Genomic DNA, 21,344 nt, shown 5'->3' on the forward strand with positions numbered 1-21,344 from the left:
AAGTTGTCCTAAAATGTACAAGAGCATTTGGGAACTAATTTTTTAGTGTAAATTATTGAACATTTTCCTAACAACCCATGGCAAGTCAGTAGGTTTTGCACATTAAACTTATTCTCTCACTAGTAGCGTGACTAGTATCGTGGGTGTCAAATGGTGATTTTGCTCCAAAAGCACATATTCATGTGACAGAAAATCTAAATTTTTGAGTGTCTAATCAATAGAAAATTAACCTTAGACTCACCGAGCAAAACATTCTCCTTGCCCAGTCTTTAGTAAGGTTTTAGTCCCATGGTCAACCATCATGTCTTGAAGCAGAATAGTTGGTTTTATTTAAAAACCTGCTGGGGGCACAGTGATTGCTTTGGTCTTCTTTCTCATGCTCCTGAGGGTGTTTGTATTTCAGCCCTTTGACCCATATTACATGCCTCATCTTCCTTGAAGAAGGACTCCCCCTGAGATGAACGTCACCGGGCTTAGCCAGGCATGCAAGATGGTGGCATAACTGCATCAGAATCGCCTTGAGATTCCTGGTGCGAGGCATGCCAGGTGCTTGGGGACAGACTGGTCTGGTCGGGCAGGGAAGCCAGTCCGTGACTGTGTGTTGCAGGTGTTCACTCAGTGGTCACAGATGGAGAAATGACAAAAATCTTTTTTTTTTTGCCATTTTTTATCATTTCTTTTTTAGATTATTTTTAAATTTTATTTTCAGTTATAGCTGACATGCACTTTATATTCATTTCGGGTATCTAACATAATGATTAGACATGTCTATACCTAACGTGATAATCTGATACATCTACTATCCATCTGGCACTTCACATAACTATTATTATGATGTTATTGACTATATTTCCAGTGCCATCTATTACATTTTTGGGACGATTTTTATAACTGGCAATTTGTGCTTCTTAATCCCTTGCACCCATCCCCCCAACCCCTTCCCAACTGGTGACCATCAGTTTGCTCTCTCTCTCTCTAAGAGTTTGGACAAGAATCTTTCTATGACGTGTTGGCAGGAGGGCTTATTTTGTGGAAGATGCGAAGGGAGCAAAGATTTCTGATGAGACTGAGACCGAAGGTGGTGTGGGGGTGGCTTGAAGCTAGTAACCCAAGAAGCGTGTGCATAGATTGAGGCTGCTTTTAAGGCAGGAGCAAAGGACAACTGAAACAAAACCAAAGCAAACAGAAATGTATAATTCCCTAAAAACAAGTAAGTGGGCTTACACGCCGATGGGTTTTGTTTTATTTGCTTATGTTTCACACACCTTTTCTGTGGGAGAGATTTTGAGCTCAGCAGAGACCCTGCAGTGAGAGGAGTCTTTGGCCAACGGCCTGAGCTGTGAGTTCCCGCAGGCTCGGCTCAGCCTCGGAGCCCAGGGTACACTCTCCTTGGGGCAGCCCTGAGCTGGGGGCTGGGCACCGTGACCAGACAATGGCCAAAAACTTCCCAGCCAAAGCAGGACTTCTCAGATGAGCCGCTGACACAACTATGCCAAGTGACCAACTGAGGCAGATCTATTATCCTTAAATCAGGAACTAACTGGGCAAACTATTTATATTTATATTCATATTCATATTCATATTTACATATATGTAATTTGATGTATAAAATGTATCATATACACACATGTACATACATGCATACATATGTGTATGTGATGGCATCATTTGGGTAAATGCCCCTTAAGTTTTTTACTCTTTAAATTTCTCAAGACTACCTCATTAAGAGCTAAAATTTCTCTCAGAACAGGAAGAGAGAGAAAGGACTTTTGTTTCCTACGGCAACAGTCCCCACCTACCTCGGAAGCTGCTCCCACCTCCTCTCCTAGCTGCTAGGCTTACAGTCAGGGTTAAGTTGCATTGTTACCCATCAGGGACCTGCCGGGCTTGATGAGGAAGAAAGGGGGCCAGCTTTGGTGGCTAAGCCGAGCTCTCCCATGGAACACCATCATCAGGTGGTTCTTCCAGAACTACACAATATAGCTATCCAGATACAAGTGACAGGTGTCTAGAAATTCCCATCCTTTTTTTTTTTTTTTGTGTGTGTGTGTGTGACAGAGATAGACAGAGAGAGGGACAGACAGGGACAGACAGACAGGAAGGGAGAGAGATGAGAAGCATCAATTCTTCATTGTGGGACTTGAGTTGTCATTGATTACTTTCTCGTATGTGCCTTGACCTGAGGGGTTACAGCAGAGCAACAGACCCCTTGCTCAAGCCAGTGACCTTGGACATCAAGCCAGTGACCTTTAGGCTCAAGCCAGCGACAATAAGGTCATGCCTATGATCCCACATTCAAGCCAGAGACCCCACACTCAAGCTGGATGAGCCAGTGCTCAAGCCAGCAACCTTGGGGTATCAAACCTGGGTCCTCTGCGTCCCAATCCTATACTCTATCCACTGTGCCACTGCCTGGTCAGGCTAGAAATTCCCATGTTAAGCTGGGCCCCGTTGGACCCATTAAGTCATAAAGTCAGGTGGGCCTAGTAGCAACCTATCATAAGATGGTGATGATGTATCTGGCACTGGCAATGAGCAAGCTGCTTGACTCGGTAGCCTAGAGTCTGTCACCTTTCATAGTTGCACAAGTACCCCACCCCCAACCCAGATCACACATAGGGCCATATGAGGGTTGGGAAGGGGTACACATGACAAGGACAAGAAAAATGCCTAGGCTTGGTGTATAGCTGGACCATCTCGGTCCTAAGCCTAAAGCATACGGTGGCTATTATTACAGCCTCACTCAGAGAGTGATAAGGTAGAATCTTCCTAATGTATGGAGCTTTGGGCAATATATCTTGTCATGTATTCTGTGTCAGAGTGGAAGTGTTCTGAGGTTAGAACATGTACAAACTTGTAGGCAGTGGTAGATCACATAGCCAGCCGGACAAGGGGCAGGAAAGGAAAAGGGCTGGGAAATCTGTGGCGAGGAAGATGGAGTAGACACGTGGATAGACAGATGGGAACGGACACAGAGTGTGAAGCTCTTCATATCATACGTTAACACCCACAAGAAAGCACCCACTACAGAAGAGGGACTAAACAACGAGCGGCCCAAACGACATGTGAGGCAGTCTTTGTCCATGTTGGTACTACGTGCATATGTATGAAGTGGCCACAGAAGCAGTGACAGAGGTTATGCATAAACCCAAGAGCACACACTCCCATTTAGCAAGGCTGACCTAGTTACCATGACTTCTGAACGTTCAATCTGCCAATAACAGAGACCGGAACTAAGCCCTCAGCATGGAGGAGTCCAGGATGCCAGATCTATAGGCATAGAATTCCGTGCAAAGTAGCATCTGACAAGGGAACCCACTTTTTAAAAAACGAGAGGTGGGTGTTGTCCCAACTATAGTAGGACCTACTGGTTAGAGCACAGTTATGACTCAGAAAATGCCAGCCTGATGCTTCTCTACTGCCTTGGACTCTTCATTGCTGGACATCTGGACTAACTCTCACAAAATGGGATGCCCATCATTCTTTTAGCTTTTCATTCTTAAAATCAGATTTTTTAAAAACCTGATGCAATGTTTCTAAAATTTTTCACATTTATTAGTATCATCGTAATAATCATTTAAACAGCAAGCTGCATCAGTTTAAATTTTTGCACAAATGTTCTAGAACCTGTCTTTTTAAAGAATTAATATTATTTGCCTGTATGTTTATTTTTGTGTTGGCCTTAATCTAAACACTGGGCTTGGACTAAGCTCATAAATATGGCTCAACTGTGAGAAAAGTGGCATTGGTGCTCCAAAAATCACATTGATGATACTTTTAAATGTTTATTACCTAGTCAGCAACATTTTCTAGATCTAAGATCTCAATAATAAATATGTTCATCTCTAAAATTTAAACAAGGACTCAAAGATATTTTCCTATCTACCTCTAGCCAAGGAGTTTGTAATAGCTATTTCTAAGTAGATCAAATAACCAAACAAACCAAACCAAATAGAAAACCTCACAATTAGCTTTAGTCTAACATCATTGCTGGCACACTAGCAATAAGGTGAAGAAAGAGACTGTGGGGTAGACGCATTATATTGTGTGTGTGACAGAGGCAGAGAAAGGGACTGATGGGACAGTCAGAGAGAGATATGAAAGCATCAATTCTTCGTTGTGACACCTTAGTTGTTCATTGATTGCTTTCTCATATGTGCCTTGACCTAGGTGCTACAGCAGAGTGAGTGACCCCTTGCACAAGCCAGCAACCTTGGGCTTCAAGCCAGTGACTTTTGGGCTCAAGCCAGGGACCATGATGTCATGTCTGTGATCCCACACTCAAGCCAGCAACCCCGCACTCAAGCTGGTGAGCCCATGCTCAAGCTAGTGACCTCAGGGCCTTGAACTTGGGTCCTCTGCGTCCCAGTCTGATGCTCCATCTACTATACCACTACTGCCTAGGTCAGGAGACACATTATTATTATTTTGTGGCAGAGACAGAGAGGAACTGATAGGGATAGACAGACAGGAAGGGAGAGAGATGAGAAACATCAATTCTTCGTTGCGGTTCCTTAGTTGTTCATTGATTGCTCATATGTGCCTTGACCAGGGAGCTACAGCAGACCAAGTGACCCCTTGTTCGAGCCAGTGACCTTGGGCTCAAGCTGGTGAGCCTTGCTCAAACCAGATAAGCCCGTGCTCTAGCTGGCAATGTCAGGATCTCGAACCTGGGTCCTCGGCATCCCAGTCCAACACTCTATCCACTGCGCCACCGTCTAATCAGGTGACACATTATATTCTTTATTCACCATGTAGCACCCAGTGGTTCCCCCAGAAAAATTTCCCTGGTTGGTCAGAAGCAGCTCTGATTACTGTGGACAATAGTGGAGAGATTTAGGGCTATTAATCTATCATTTTCCAAGGGCACATTTATCTTCTCCTGCAGGGGTGTAATCTCACTCACCAATGATTAGAAATGACAGATTCCCTAGGAAAGATGGCTCATAAGATAGACGACATGGCTGGCTCATGCGAATCTGTGATGTGTTGAATTCAAATGCATGGCTTTGTGTGCCTAACTGGAAAGAACACTGTCTTGGTTGCACTAACCAGGAATAATATATCAAGCCCAAGATAATAAAGTCTTTGACTTTGCACAGATGTGACAAGTCATAAAACCATAAAAGTTTTTTTTTTTTTATATATAACTCCAAAGGAGAATAACTTGACATTAGCAACCAAAATTGAAAACTTTGACCTTTTGATCCAGCAATCCCAATTCTGGGAAAGTACTCCACAGATTTATTTCAAACATGTAAAAGAATTTTTTTTTGTGTGTGTGTGACAGAGACAGAGAGACAGAGAGAGGGATAGGGACAGACAAGAAGCATCAATTCCTTGTTGCAGCACCTTAGTTGTTCATTGATTCCCTTTTCATATGTGCCTTGACCGGGGGGGGGGGGCTACAGCAGAGCAAGTGGCCCCTTGCTCAAACCAATAACCTTGGGCTCAAGACATGACCATGGGGTCATGTCTATGATCCCATGCTCAAGCCAGCGACCCTGTGCTTAAGGTGGCATCCTCAGGGTTTTGAACCTGGGTCCTCTGCGTCCCAGTCCAATGCTCTATCCACTGTGCCACTGCCTGTCAGGCAAGAACATGTTTTTTATTGCAGCAAATTGAAGTGAGAATGGAATTTTTAAATATATATTTTAAGTTTTGAATTATGTTTTCAATTTAAAATTAAAATTTTAAAGACTTCTTTTTGTAAACAAATTGAAATTTAAATAAAAAAACTCTTAGCACAACCAAAGCAATTCAAAACATCCTACTTGCATTTTCTAATTATGGAGTAAAGCTTACATCTGCCCTCAAATGGTGTAGGCATATCAAAAGACATTTTTTTCTCTGCATTTTTTCTCTGTCTTCCTCCTCTTATTCCCATTCTTATTTATTTAATACCTTAACTGTATTACTTATATTGCCTAAGAAGCATTCAGGGATGAAGAGTCGGTGATAGATTGAAACAAACTGCAGTATCAGTTTTTGGCAGCTTTAGATCTTGCTGGTCATAATAGATAACCTGTTTCTTCTATTTTGTCAACAACATTTATATTCTTCTCGAGGCTTTCTCTTGAAGTTTAAAGAGAAACAATAGCAGTAACAACCTCATCCCTTAACAAAACCTTTAATACAGGCTTCAGTAGATCCTAAACTTATTTTTTCTTCATAAAATACCCATTTTATGTTTACCTGAACACGACACCTCTGTGATAAAAGTCTGAGCTGGAACTGAATGACCTCTCTCACTCTTGCTTGTTTACTGAAACAAAGTTTTAAGGCTCTAGAATGTTCTCAGGTTAAACACCAACTTGTTCCTTTTCTTGCATCATATTACTGGCTCATTTATTCTTGTCAATAGCACCCAAGCGTCCAATGTGGCATTTCAGAGACGTGAAGGATAATAGATACCTGACACAATTTCACAGTCTGGAAACAGCACGAGGGCGAATTGCAATTTGGATTTAGAGCCATCAGACATATCAGTGGTTTTTTATAGAGCGAATCAATTTAGTAAATGGATATTGAGGAACATCTCGTTTTAGGGTTTTAGCGAAACATAAAGACGCACAATAAATGAGGAGCAGAGCTGAGAACTTGAGCAGCAAGTACTGCACAGGGTGGCTGTCAAGTGCTCGCGTTCCCCAGCCAAATGGAAGCAGGAAACAGCTATTAGCAATTCTTATTTTACCTATTTAAACAGGACTTATTTCCTTTATTCTAGTTTGCTATCTGTTAGGCTGAATTATGATTTAGGTCAGTTTCAGTGTTTTGAAATAAAGTGAAAACACCACTGACTCAGCGGAATAATGCTGAACCCTAATGATATGTTGTTTTCTTTAGTTCAGAGTACGATGGAGGAGATATAAGACTGTTCAACTATATTATATTCATATATGCAGATGTGAGTTCATATATATGAACATTTTAGTAGAGCAGTTTGTTAAAAAAAAAACTAAACATTTGTAGTATTAACACTCAAACTTTTGAAGGACTCAGAAATACATTATATTTTAAGGAGACACAATATGGGATGTTTTTTTCCTTCGTGGATTTACCCAATCCCTAATTCTCAGTTTCATGAAAAACTTAAAAGAAGAAAAAATTACTAAACTAACGTTAACATCTATAATGACCTATATATGTTTTAAAAGTCATCTGGCTAAATTTGAACTCTAAAGTTCTAAGTTGGAAAACACAGTTATTTCTTTTCCAGAAAAGGGTTGGAAAGAAAAAGGTAACTTCAAAGGTTAACCTTGTTTTATAAGCGTTCCAATGTGGAAGACACAGCATTTTTCAATCCAGTGTGTACTGATGTCTTGACATACATTTACCTTGCAAATACTTAGAGGAGCTCATAATAAATACAAACTAAATCGAATTTAGCAAGAAGTTAAAATTACAGTTGTCTGAAATTCGGACGACGTAGAAGTGATTTTTAAATTGAAAGAGATTGTGATACTTATGCACAGACTCCTCTCTCTGAAGCAGCGAGAGAAGTCAACACTCTTTCAAAAACTCGAATTCTTATAGAAAATTCCCTCTGAACGGAAAAAAGAGTGGCACAAATTTCTAAACCACCAAAAGGAGATTTCCATTCTCATTCAAAAAAAGGGGATGCCAAATAGCCCAAGAAAGGAAGAGTGTGGGAAGAGCATGTTAGAAGTATAAAACTTGGTCACAAAACCAGTAACACATTTCCTGTGAACTTGGTTTTGTTTTCATTTCTAACTTTAACAAAGTTCCAATTAAGTTCGTTAAAATGGTGATACTCAGCCCTGGCCGGTTGGCTCAGTGGTAGAACGTCGGCCTGGCGTGCAGAAGTCTCGGGTTCGATTCCCAGCCAGGGCACACAGGAGAGGCGCCCAATCTGCTTCTCCACCCCTCCCCTTCTCCTTCCTCTCTGTCTCTCTCTTCCTCTCCCGCAGCTGAGGCTCCATTCGAGCAAAGATGGCCCGGGCGCTGGGGATGGCTCCTTGGCCTCTGCCCCAGGCGCTAGAGTGGCTCTGGTCGCAACAGAGCAACACCCCGGAGGGGCAGAACATCGCCCCTGGTGGGCAGAGTGTCGCCCCCTGGTGGGCGTGCCGGGTGGATCCCGGTTGGGCGCATGTGGGAGTCTGTCTGACTGTCTCTTCCCGTTTCCAGCTTCAGAAAAATACAAAAAAAATAAAAAAAAAAAAAAAAATGGTGATACTCCTACCAGCTTCAGCCAGTTCCCCAGGGAACGCAATCACAGCGCTGAAGTCAATGTTCAGCTATAAGAAAATAAATATACACCGTAATCACACGCCTCCAGAAAAGAACCAGAACACAGAGAGAAAGTGGACTTGGATTTTTAATTTTTTTAAAGATTAACTCTCTCTATATATATATTAATAAAAAGTGCAAAGAACATGTTTAAATGATATTCTAAAATAAAATATATATATATATTTTCATTAACTGCAGGAGACAACTGGCACGTGAGGCGCCTGAGAGTCTAGTCCCTCTCCGTCACCACAATGGACATATATTTTTAGGAAGCACCTATGGAAAATCAAGTGTTCACAACACTTTCGGTAACACAGAGAGCTTCTGGGTGTTCTTGAAAGCAGGTTGCTTGTATTTTCCACCTAACATGAGATAAAAGGAAAAGCAAATTCATAAGCAGAAATGGCACTGCTCTGAACTGTACTCCTGTTTTATATGTAGCAAGCCAGTCCCACGTGCATTAGTAAAAGCATTACCAGCAAGCCTCCAATGGCGACCAGTTCCTGGGCAAGTGGTCTTTGCTCACAAAACTGCTGGTTTAGCAACACAGCTGAAACAAGTGGTTGAAACGGACCTTTCATTTTGTTAAGGAAACAAAACAAAAAAAGCACAGCATAATAACATTAGGGTCTGTTACACATAGCTGATGTTCTGGGTTTTCATCAACAAGTTTTAAAGAAACAAGAGGTTATATTATCTGTTGCTTTCTTATGTATTTATGGCAATGGTGACAACAGGTTGCAGAAACAATATAAACTTTTAATAAAGACACATGACTCTTAACTTTCTTTCCTGTGGAACATTCTGAGATAGTTCAGTAATTCAAGTGCGAAAACTGATTTACATCGTGGCTTTGGTAGCTACCTGCTCACACGTAGGAAGGATCCCTTGGTTTTGACTTGGCTTTTTCTCTCCTTTCCTTTTTCATAACTGAAAAGAATTTGTTTTGGAAAGGATATGTTTTGTACACTGTGCGGTAGCAGCAACTCTGTAATACTGGGTATGACAGCATTTTGACTCGTTAAGTGTCAGTAATATGCTTTTACTGAACCTAGATGGAATCAATATTAAAACAGATAAGCAGCAGCAACCAACTATGCATAACGTGTAGACTCAAAGGTCCGTGGTGTCTTCTCTCCTTTTTTGGCCTGTTACAAAAATAATTTTGGTGACAAGTGTCTACACAGCACCGATTTCATTTCAGAAGAAGCCTCTTAGCTCAGCCCCCCCCCAAATAAATCTACAAGGACACATGCTCAGTTAGCTTTTCTCATTTACTTCTGTTAACTCTAAAAGATGGGTGATTGTATTAGATGTTGTCTCAACAATTATTCAGTAATTATTAAAACCATCAATTACAATGCTCTAAAAATACCCATGTCCACAGAATTAAATGAGAAGTCCCCCTGACACGCAAATGTATACACAGAAGAGTTATACCTGCAGTTGATGGACACTGTGTTCTGTAGTAACAGAAGCAACAGGCCTCAAATAGTAAAAGAGCATTTCATAAAACTTTGTCATATATAAAATATCTTATTAATTGTGACTACTCCACTTTTGATTAAAGCCTTTTGCTGTGGGACAGTCAGGGGTCATATAACCTCAAAAAATAAGAGCACATCTATTTCCCAGGCTGACAAAAGCAAACGGCTCAATTATACTGTTTCTCTCTCAAACTCACCTGCACACGTGCGCACATTCACAAAGGACCCACAGTTTTCATCTTCACGACACTGTGGCCACACTTTTTTCCCACTTCCAAAAATACGTCAGAAAGTTGTGATTGAAAAATAATTATTCTGGTCTGTACCCAGCCCAGGTCACCACAGCTCATTTTTATGATTTTTAAAGATAAAGTCTGTAGCGGAAGGAGAATAGGCCTCATTCATCTTTCTCAAACCCTTTGGTTTCCACCTTTAATGTTACAGTGAATGTAGATTTGACTCAGTAGGCCTGGGTCAAAGGCTTTACAAATACTGAACCTGAAGTGCATTAAGAGAATAAACATCTGCTATTATGGCATAGGAAAGTTTAAAAAGTAGCAATAATAAACAGAATGCCATATACATAAAGAATTTACAAGCCACCTAAAAATTTCCTAAGAAATTTGTAGGAGCTGTGGAATCATGTAAAAAGGTCCCAACATCAAAAACAATCATAATGGTTACATTCTTTGAAAAACATCCCATGTGCATACCTTCTGCCCATTACGCTAGGTCCTTCTCAAGTCTTCCATGAATAACACGGTGGACCAAGAAAGACACACATTAAACAGAGGGATCACATTACTGACAAAGGAATAGATGAATAAAAAGATTTCAGAGCAGGGGAGGAACTAGCTTTCAAAACAAAGTACTTTCAGTATGCTAAAACATATGATTTGGAGGCAATTCGGAAGTTTGGACACTTACACTTTACTCACAAATTAGAGTTGTTCTTCTGTAGGGGCAACTAAATTAAAATGTAAAGCAAAAAGAATTGTTCGCTTATGACATCACAAAATCCCAGGAAAGAAGTAGGAGTCAAAGTTCCCTTTGATGAAAGTTTCCCTCGTTAAATGCAAAATACAGGAGCAAGGCCTTTGAATGATGACACAGGCAGGAAAGTCACAACACTGCTTGTCCCACACTCTCCCCACATGACCCCTCCCACACACGACAGTTCATGAGCTCACTCCCAACTCTCCTGCGTGCATATGCATTGCACTACTGGCTTCTTTAAAAAGTCAGGCCTCCATTCCCAATAGTTCAAAGTATTGAAAAAGAAGGAAAGATGTGAGGAAATACATTCAATAAGCAAAAAACCCAAAAAAACACTCTGGAATCTGGCACATTTTATGTTATGAGAGAATGGTTGCTAGAATATGGGAAGAACATTCAAACTGGGATAGCTACATACAAAGCAGTCAGACTGCTCTGCCAGGCTTTGCAGAATGACAGCCAGTTTTCCTGGAGTTAATTTTAACTCCTGTCTCCGCTTCTTCAAGATCCTAACAGAGTCATAGGTTCTAACTGAGTACCTGAGATAAGAATCAGGTTGAAAAATGCTTAAAACACTTTAAATTATTTCCAAAGGGAGAGATGGAGAAAGAAAATCACCCAGGTTGAGAAGTTAATTAGAGACAGAAGAAAACTATTAGTAACTCATGCTGACACTAGTCAGAATGAAAAACTGAACCAAGAAAAGAAAAAGAGGGAGAGGGAGGAAAAGGGGGAGCTGGGAGAGAGAATGCTGGCCCTTCCTGTAAAGACTCTTGTTTCCTGATTTCAGTGCTGTCACACGCCCTTCTGAGGGGTGTGCTGTTCCCGCTACCTTCACGAGCACACCTACATGGTTAACGATAACGAAGCAGTAGGCAAGACCCAGTGAACACAGTAGGACGGTGATCTTAGTCCTCCTTCCATGAAGGAGGACACACGGACTGGAGGTGTGGCCAATGCTGCTGGCTGGGCCCAAGAAATCGTGGTAAAAAATACCCCAAACAGCCCCCTACTCATTCTGGGGGGAGATATACACCCCCCAAAACCTAAATAAAACCGAACAAAACAAAACACAAACAATCTTCTCCCTCCTAAAGAAAATCACATAAAAACAAATGCCCTGCAAGAAGTCCTTATGTGTGTGTTTTTACAAGTCTGGTAGAGGTTATTTTGTTTTGGATTCCACATAAATTTTATCTCCATCCCTAATGCCAAAGGAATGCAACGCCCGAGAGCTGAATTTCATTTCCTCTGGTCCAAAGGGCGCTTCATGGTCAAAATAGTAGAGAAGCATGTTGCTTGTGGGTAACTGCACTAGAGTTTTTAATTGTTTCTTTAGTTCTGCAACGGTTTGGTCCAGACGGATACTCATTTCTTCCACCTGATCATTAAAGTGGACTTCCACTTTCGCACTGCTCTGGGGCCTTAGATCCACTTCTGCCAAAGGCTCCAACTTGCCATATTTTGTGATCAGTTCATGATACCTAGAAGGATAAAAAACAGTGTCAGCTTAAGCCACTAGCAACTGAAGTTCAAACTCTTTCGGAACTACTGGTAAATCACACTGTTATACTCAACATCTTTCTAACACCCTGTTCTATCCATCCGTCTGATGACTATCGTGGAATCTGGGATCTAATATGGTATCCCTTTTGAGATGACAGTAAAAACCACGTCCTTGTGGATAGTGTCTCCTACAGATGGTCACCATGCCTGCTGTTAATCACTATGTAAGAGTGGGCTTAGATAGGAAAATAGAACCTAGAAAAGTAGACATCCCAAAAACTAAGAGAAGTTGAATTTGTAAATCTTGTTTTTTGGGGTACTGCTATGAAGAAGGGCAGATCTAAGCACACGTTCCGTGGAGGAAGTGGGCCAGCAGTTCCTGAGCCCTGGAGAAGTCATAACTTACAAACAAAAACATCTAGCTGTATATTTAGCTGTTAGTTAACCCAGCTTTTTCAGTGATGCCTGCTTTGAATGCTCCCGTCTCATCTCACTGGTTACAATACAAAGGATTTGTGGAAGATTCAAGAATAAATTATTGTAAAAAAGTGGTAAATGAGGGATACAAGTTCCTTGATTAAGGCAGAGATAAAGATCCAAAGACACCGGGAGGAAAGTGAATTACAGAGGTGAGACTACGGACCCACAGGGTCAAGTTTCCCATGTGGAAAATCGTCTCCACTATCAGCCTTGGAGGATCTAGGTCTGATTTTAATGGAGGAAGCTGAGCAGTGTCCTACAAACCAGAGAGGAAAAATGCTGAAAAGGTCTGAAATCAGCTTTATTATACCCAAGACACACAAGGTTAATTACAATGGACACATAAGATTATTCCCCCACCTCTCCCACCCTACTTTTGGTTAGGGCTCAGTTAGATCAGCATGTAAGGTTGGCAGGAACATTAGAGACATAGTAAGATGTCTGTGGTCAGCGATGGAGGTAATTCTTTCCATTACAGGGAATAACAGGGCATGGTAGAATAGCATGGGCCTTGGAGTCAGAAGATCTGACTTCAGACTCTTGATTCTATCTTGTAATTAACTATGGGACTGGGAACTCACTCAATGCTTTTGGATCTCTGTTTCTTTACTAGTAAAATTGGGATAGTAAATTCTGCCCTTCTTACCTTATAAAGACAGTCATAAGAATTATATAGAGGTGAGTAGCACTTTGTAAATTATAATTTCATATACAAATAAAAAATATCAACATTACATTCCTGCTGTTCTGGAACTTACATTACTAAAACACACACAATCCTTAGAAAATATATAATTAAAATATATTTAGGTAAAAATTCTTCAAAGAGGTGGTGGCACGATGAAGCAGATTATAGAATCTTTCTTCTCCCAGAACTTGAGCCAAAAATAGTAATTTTTAAAAGGGTAAAGAAATCACTAGCAGCAAGTAACAAATGAAGAGAGGTATCAACCAAAGGTTGCTGTCACCAATTCAATGCCAACAGGAGTTCCCAATTTTTGGTGTGGCTATGGGGGAGACTTTATTCAGTGAAAACAGCTCAGTGTGAAAAGGTCAGCTGTAGAACAGCATGGCTGAAGCAGCTCAAGTGTAAAACAGCTGGGCGGTGAGACAGCACAGGCATGAAGCGGGTCAGGTGAAGCGGATGTGGGGAACACAGTCTTGATGGAAACTGAAAGTGTACTTACTACTCCATTAAGACAGAGATAACACTGGCTTATATAGAGAAGAGTGTCTGCATTCAGTCCCTAATTGGTCCATTTCTATGCAAATAATAATTCCAAATCTTTATATTTGTCCAAATAACACTGTCCTGATTGGTTGGAATGGGGCTGCTCTGATTGGAGAGTGAAGATGCAAATGAGGATACAGCTGCACAGCTCTAACTGGACAAGAAATGTCTCAGTCCTATTGGTTGAATTTCAACCCTAGGCACTCTTTTATAAGGGTCAGACAGCAGAGGCACAGTACAGGAAGCCTAGCAGCCCAGTCTGGCTTTTTCCTGAAATGCAGTGTGCATAAGAGGCCTCTGTACACAATGGCTGCTAGACTCTGAATTTGAGTACACAAGGACTACTATTTGGCAGGTATATTCTTCTCAGGTCAATAGAGAGAATAACCTTACTGCCATAATCTTTTAAAAGGAACCAAAGATCTGAACTAGTGGTAACCTGTGGATGCATAAACTGGATGAGCTTCTTCATTATTCTGTTCCAACCTCTTTCTGGAATACCTTCCTGAACTGCAAAGACTAGAACTGAAAACTACATTTCTCACACTCCTTTGCAGGTGATATTTAGCCTCTATCAATTTTATTCAATAGCCCCAGGGAGAAAAAGAATGGCTTTAGCAGGAACAATTTGGGTAGAGGATTCTTAATGACCAGACTTCAGTTCAAGCAGTGCATTCCGATGTCCAGGAAGCTTGCTGCTCTCCTGATCTTAGCTAAGGTGGTGGGATCCAGACCCAGGACACCAGCTTCCTGAGTCTCTCCTTATATGACTCTAGTGGAGGGAGCAGTGCCCTTGGCTGGCCAGTTCTGTGGTACCACTATAGAGGAAGGGCAATCCCGGGTCAGGACACATACAAGAATCAAGCAATGAATGCATAAATGAAGTGGAACAACAAATTGATGTCTCTCTTTCCCTCTCTCTCTCTCTCTCTCTCTCTCTCTCTCTCTCTCATCTATATATATTCTAAACACCTGATTGTTACTATTTAATTTCTCTTGCTATAGTATGCTTCTCCCATTATGATATGGTATCATATCATGGCATATAAAAGAAATCTCCTCAACATTCTACAAGTGGGGTTTTATATTCTACTCAGTTTTCTCAAGGTCACCAATACCCTATTTATTACAACATGTAACCCTATTTATTGAAACACATAAACATCACATTTCAGAGGCAGAAACACCTGAGATCATCTATTATATATTTTAGAGATGCAGTGTTGAGGGCCAGTTTGTAAGCCCAAAGTCTAATAGCTGGAAAACGGAAAGAGACTAGAGCTCAGGTCTTGCTCTCAGACCCTCATTCTTTCTTTGTTGCAATAACAAATACTGTCCTAGAAATTCTCTTCCCACATCTACATTTCAAATGCCCCCCTTGAATCTCTTCTTATGGGTTCTCATCACTCTCTTTACCATCTACACTTGGGTGGACCTCAAAACTGACTCTTGCATTTTCCTCCGTGACCTCTTTAGGCTCCTTGATCACAGACCTAATTCTCTTCCTTAGCTTATGCCCCAGAAGCTTCCCACTTGCCTTCCTCAAGCTTCTGTTTCCCCCCTACTTTCAGAATTATTTATTTTCACCATGCATACACAGCAAAATATCCTAAACTGAACTTAATATTTTCCACACAATTTTTCACAAAGGCTTTCAGGTTATGGAATTTTGTTTCAACTCACTATTTCTTAAATTCAACTCCTCTCAAAATTGCCTAGTGAATGGATAAACAAAATGTGACTATTCAATGGTGGAATACTATGCAGCAGTTAAAAGAATGATTTGGGCCTACAATTATCAAGATGATTAAGGCTTTGGTCAAAATAGTTTCATAAATTCATATTTAAATGCATTTCTGATCCAAACACAAAGTAAAAATGAATTAAATGTGAAAGATTAAATTCCAGAAGACACAGCCCAGGCTCAAAAATAATAAACGTATCTCCATGGACCAGAAATTGTCCAGAAATACAAAGCATATATAACAAAAAACCACAGGACCAGTGGACGTCAAATTCAAAGCAGGCAGTGGCAGTCAGGAGTTAAGGTCCTATGAGGCAAAGGAGATTAAAGCATTCCATGGGAGAGACAAGAACCCAAGCCAGGTTCACTGATTAAACCGGGGGTAAGGGTGGGATGGGGGTGATGTGAGGCTGGGCATAAAACATGCAAGAAACTGCTGCAGACCCACTGTCTAGGGCTACCTCTTTACAGCAAAGGGTCTAAGTAAAAGAAGTAATAAGATAGCTCTACAACCAGGTATGGGGTCAAATCACTAGCTGCCCAGGTAACTAGATCTGCACTAACTCTGTAATTCTTATGAGACAGGTTCTCCAAAATCCATCATAAGAGCTTGCTCTGGATCAGGTGTTCAGGGAGTTGATTAGAGAAAACTGTAAAATCATTAGGCAGGGAGAGGTAAGCTCAAACAGGAAGACACAGCAATCCTCCATGTATATCTATCTAAGAGCTGTGCTTCAAGATAATGGAGCAAAAACTCACAGAACTAAAAGTAAAATTAGGACAAATCCACAATTATAGTTGGAGACTTCAATACTCCTTTCTCTGTAATTGACAGAACAAGTAGATTAAAAATGTTAACAGTATAAAATACATGAACAACACTGAAAACTTGACCTAATTGACATTTACAAATCATACTTCCAACAACATCAAAATACACATTTCTTTCTAGTGTATATGGAATAATGACAAACATAGACCATATTCTAGGCCAAAAAATATCTCAACAGGTTTTAAAGAATTGAAATAACATAAAGTATGCTTTCTGACTATAATGAAATTAAACTAAAAATCTTTAACAAAAAAATAAATGGAAAATCAGAAAGATAAATAAAAAATCCCCCTAGTATTTGGAAATACACTATGCACTTTTAAATAACCCAAGGATCAAAGAAGTCACAAGGGAAATTAGAAAATATTCTGAATTTAATGAAAATGAAAATAAATATATTAAAAGTTATAGAATGCAGCTAAAACAGAGCATAACAAGAAATAGATAGAATTAAATGTTTAGAAGAGAAAAGGACGAAAATCAGTGACCTAAACTTCCACTTAAAGAAACCACACAAGATGAACAAATTACACTCAAAGCAAGAAGGAACTAATAAAGATATGAATGAAAATCAATGAACTAGAAATCCAAAAAACAAGAGAAAACTCACAAAAACCAAATGATCACCAATAAAGGTGCCAAGACCATTCAATAGGGAAAGGGCAGTTACCTCAACAAATGGTGCTGAGAAAACTGAATATCCTCCACAGGCAAAAAAAGTAAAGGTGGACCTTACCTTATACCATATTTTAAAAAATTAATTTAAAATACACTGAAAACTGAAATGTAAGATCCCAAACTATAAAACTCCTAGAAGCATGGGAAAAGCTTCATGGCACTGAATTTGGCAATAATTTCTTAGATATTACACCAAAAGCACAACAAAAGCATAAACAAATGAGACTTAATCAAACTTAAAAATTTTATTCATCAAAGGATACAAAAAAGAGCAAAAAGGCAGCCTACAAAAGAGAGAAAATACTTGCAAATTAGACATCTGATAAGAGGTTAATGCCCAGGATTTATAAAGAAACCTGACAACTCAACAACAAAAACTTAGTTAATAATGGGCAAAGGACTTGAATAGATATTTTTCCAGACGACATACAAATGGCCAACAGGCATATAAAAAGATGTTCAACATCATTAATTATCAAAGAAATACAAATCAAACCCACAACAAGGCACTATCTCAATATCAAAAAGATATATGGCTACTATAAAAAAAATACCAAGCTTTGGTTGGTGAAAAACTGGAACCCTTTTGCACTACTGGTGTGACTGTAAAAGGATGCAACTGGCATGGAAACCAGCATGGCAGTTCTTCAAAAATTAAAAACAGAATTACCATATAACCCAGCAATTCCACTACTGAGATTCAAAATAATTGAAAAGCTGAGTCTTGAGGAGATATCTGCTCACTCTAGTTCCCAAGAACACTATTTATGATAGCCAAGAGGTAGAAGCAACCCAAATGTCTACTGATGGATAAATGGATAAACAAAATGTGGTATACACACACAATGGAATATTATTCAGTCTTAAAAAGAAGGAAATCTATCCTATGCTACAATATGGATGAACCTCGAGAAAATTAAGTGAAATTAACCTGTCACAAGAAGAATAATGTATGAATCCATTTATACAAGGTGTCAAATTCACAGAGACACAGGTAGAATGATGGTTGCCAAGTGGTTTTAGGGGGCTGCAGAGAGGGGTATTGCGGAGTTGAGGATTAATGGATCTAGAGAGTTTCAATTTTGTCAGATGGAAAATGTTCTGGAGATTTGTTGTACAATAATGTGAATGAACTTCACTACTTCTGAACTACACACTTAGAAATGAATGATAAATTTTATGTTGTGCATATTTTACCACAATTAAAAAATAATTAAGATGGTAAATTTTATATATTTTTAATAATTTTTAATGTAAATAATAAAAAGTGGAATTAATAGCAATTTTACACAATCTTGTCCAGAAAACAGAAGAGGGAACACTTACCAACTCATTTTATAAAGCCAGTATTATCTTCACACCAGAAGCACATAAAATAGTTATTAAAAAAAATACTACATTCCTATATCTCCCATGACCTTAAACACAAAAATCTTAAAAAGAACATTATTAAACTAAATCTAACAACATATAAAAAGAAACATACACCATAACTGAGTGAAAATTATTCTAGGTATGCAAGATAGGTTCAATTTAAAAATCAACCAATATAGCATCCCTGACAACAAGGTAAAGAAGAAAAATCACACCATAGTAATTCACACAAAAAAAGAATTTGAGAAAAAACTTATATCCATTTATTATAAAAATTCTCAGTATATTAGAAATAGAGAGGAACTACTTCAACTTGATAAAGAGCACCTACAAAAAAATCTTGTAGCTAACATTATACTTAGTGGTAAATGACTAAATGCTTTTCCCTAAGATTAGGAGCAAAACAAGAATGTCTGGTCTTACCACTCTTATGCAACATAGTACTGGAAGTTGTAGCCACTGTAACAAGGCATGAAAACAAAATAGGGTCATACAGATTGGAAACACAGAAATAAAATTTTTTGTGTTTGCAAATGACATGAAATACTCAGGTGCAAATGTAACAAAAGATTATAAGACTTAGATGTTGAAAATTACAAAACACTGACAGAAGAAATGGCCTAAATAAATAAAGAGACATACTGTGTTCATGCATTGGAAGATCCTATATAGTAAATATGTCAATCTTCCCCCAAATCATCTATAGCATTAATAAAATTCCTGTAAAAATCCCAGCAAGATTTTCTGTAGACAGACAAGCTTAGTCTAAAATTTATATAGAAGGCAAAGGACCTAGAACAGCTAAAATAATATTGAAGAATAAAGTGGGAAGAATCATCCTACATGACATTGAAACTTATCATATACCTACAGTATTCTGACAGAGTGGTAGAAGACAGACAATAGATCAGCGGAACAGAAGAAAATCCCAGAAATATACCCACACAAATATACCATCCTAACTTTTTAAAAAGTTGCAAAAGCAATGCAATAGGAAAAGACAGCTTTTTAGCAAATAATCCTAGAGCAATTACACAACCATAGGCCAAAAAGAAATCCTCAACCTAAACCTCTCACCTTGCACAAACATTAAAACAAATTGTGAACTTAAATGTACAATGTAAAACTATAAAACTTTTAGAAAACAAGAAAATCTTTAAGACCTTTGGCTAGGCAAAGAGCTCTTGACACTAAAAGCACAATTCATAAAAGGAAAAAATGATAAATTGAATACTCATCAAAATTAAAAACATAAGCTATCAAAATTAATGCTAAAATAAAAAGACAAGCTACATATTAACAGAAAATATCTGTAAATCATATAGCCAACAAAGGACTAGTGTCTAGAATATATAAAGAGTTCTCAAACTCAACAGTAAAGGAACAATCCATTCAAAAAATGGGCGAAAACCATGAAGAGATATTTTACTGAAGAGGCTTGAGAGATGGTAAATAAGCACATGAAAAGATGTTCAACATATTTAGATATCAGGGAAATGAAAATTAAAATAATGAGGTATTATTCATCTATCAGGATAGCTAAAATATAAAAATAGTGACAACACCAAATGCTAGCAAGAATGCAGAAAAGTTGATCATTTATTGTTGGTGGGAACATAAAATGGTACAGCTGTTCTAGAAATCAGTATGGGAGTTTCTTATAAAACAAAACATGTTAATTATACCACTCAGCGATTACACTAGGCATTTATACCAAAAGAATAAAAATTTATGTTCACAGAAAACCCTATACAAGAATATTCATAGATTATCTTATTTGTAACAATCAAAAACTGTAATGAATCCAAATATCCTAAACTGTGGTACATACATATACCACAGAATATTACTCATCAATAAAAAGGCACAAACCAGTGATACATGAAATAATTTGGGCAAATCTCCAAGGAATTACGCTAAGTAGGGAAAAAAAATACCAATTATAAAAGGCTATATACTGTGTAATTATATCAATATTTATGTAACATTTTCAACCCAATTCATTTTATGAAGCTAATATAACCTTCATAACAAAACCAGAAAAGAACAGCAGAAAAAAAAATTACAGACCAATTTTAGATGGAAACATCCCAAAATAACATTATAAAATTAAATTCTATACTGTTGTAAAGAACACTTAATATTTTACAACTAAGTTAAATATTCCAGAAATATAAATATAATTCAATATCTGAAAATGTTTCATTAAAATTAAGATTAACAGAACAAAACAACATGCTCCCCTGAATATACAAAGAACATTTTATTTTAAAAATCAATATTCATTAAAAATAAAAGAAACTGTTCAAAAAACAAAAGTAGTGACTACCTTAACTTGATGAAGGGCACCTATCAAAAACCTACAGCAAAAGTCATATTTCATATCAAAATATTTCACAGAAACTTTGAAAGTAGTCACTTTAAAGTGAGAAACAAGATAAAGTTGGTCTCTTTTAATGTTCATTTTTATTATACTGGAGAAGTTCCGACCCAAGAAACCAAAAAAAGAGAGGGATAAAAATTATCTGCAGATATAACTGCCTACATCAGTGGTAGTCAACCTGGTCCCTACCGCCCACTAGTGGGCATTCCAGCTTTCATGGTGGGCGGAAAAAGATAGATTTAACTATAGTAAGTTGTTTTTATAAAGATTTATTCTGCCAAACTTAGCGAAAATCCAACATAAAGTACTTGGTAAGTAATTATTATTATATGCTTTAACTTGCTGTAACTCTGCTTTATAAATTTGATAAAGTAAAGTTA

The 21,344-nt window shown here is 38.5% G+C and overlaps 1 protein-coding gene across 2 annotated transcripts in view; it reads right to left on the reverse strand.

Moving 5' to 3' along the window:
• Positions 1-8,325: 8,325 nt before the first annotated feature.
• The window catches only part of TBCEL (tubulin folding cofactor E like), a 57,711-nt gene continuing 44,692 nt past the window's right edge, over positions 8,326-21,344 (reverse strand). For both annotated transcript variants that reach the window (XM_066259818.1, XM_066259817.1), the window contains one exon: positions 8,326-12,220. In XM_066259818.1, coding sequence (XP_066115915.1) covers positions 11,902-12,220 — 319 coding nt within the window. In that variant the 3' untranslated portion in view covers positions 8,326-11,901. The remainder of the gene's footprint in view (positions 12,221-21,344) is intronic.

Source organism: Saccopteryx bilineata, chromosome 2 (assembly GCF_036850765.1).
Source record: "Saccopteryx bilineata isolate mSacBil1 chromosome 2, mSacBil1_pri_phased_curated, whole genome shotgun sequence".
NCBI classification, from domain to species: Eukaryota; Metazoa; Chordata; class Mammalia; order Chiroptera; family Emballonuridae; genus Saccopteryx; species Saccopteryx bilineata.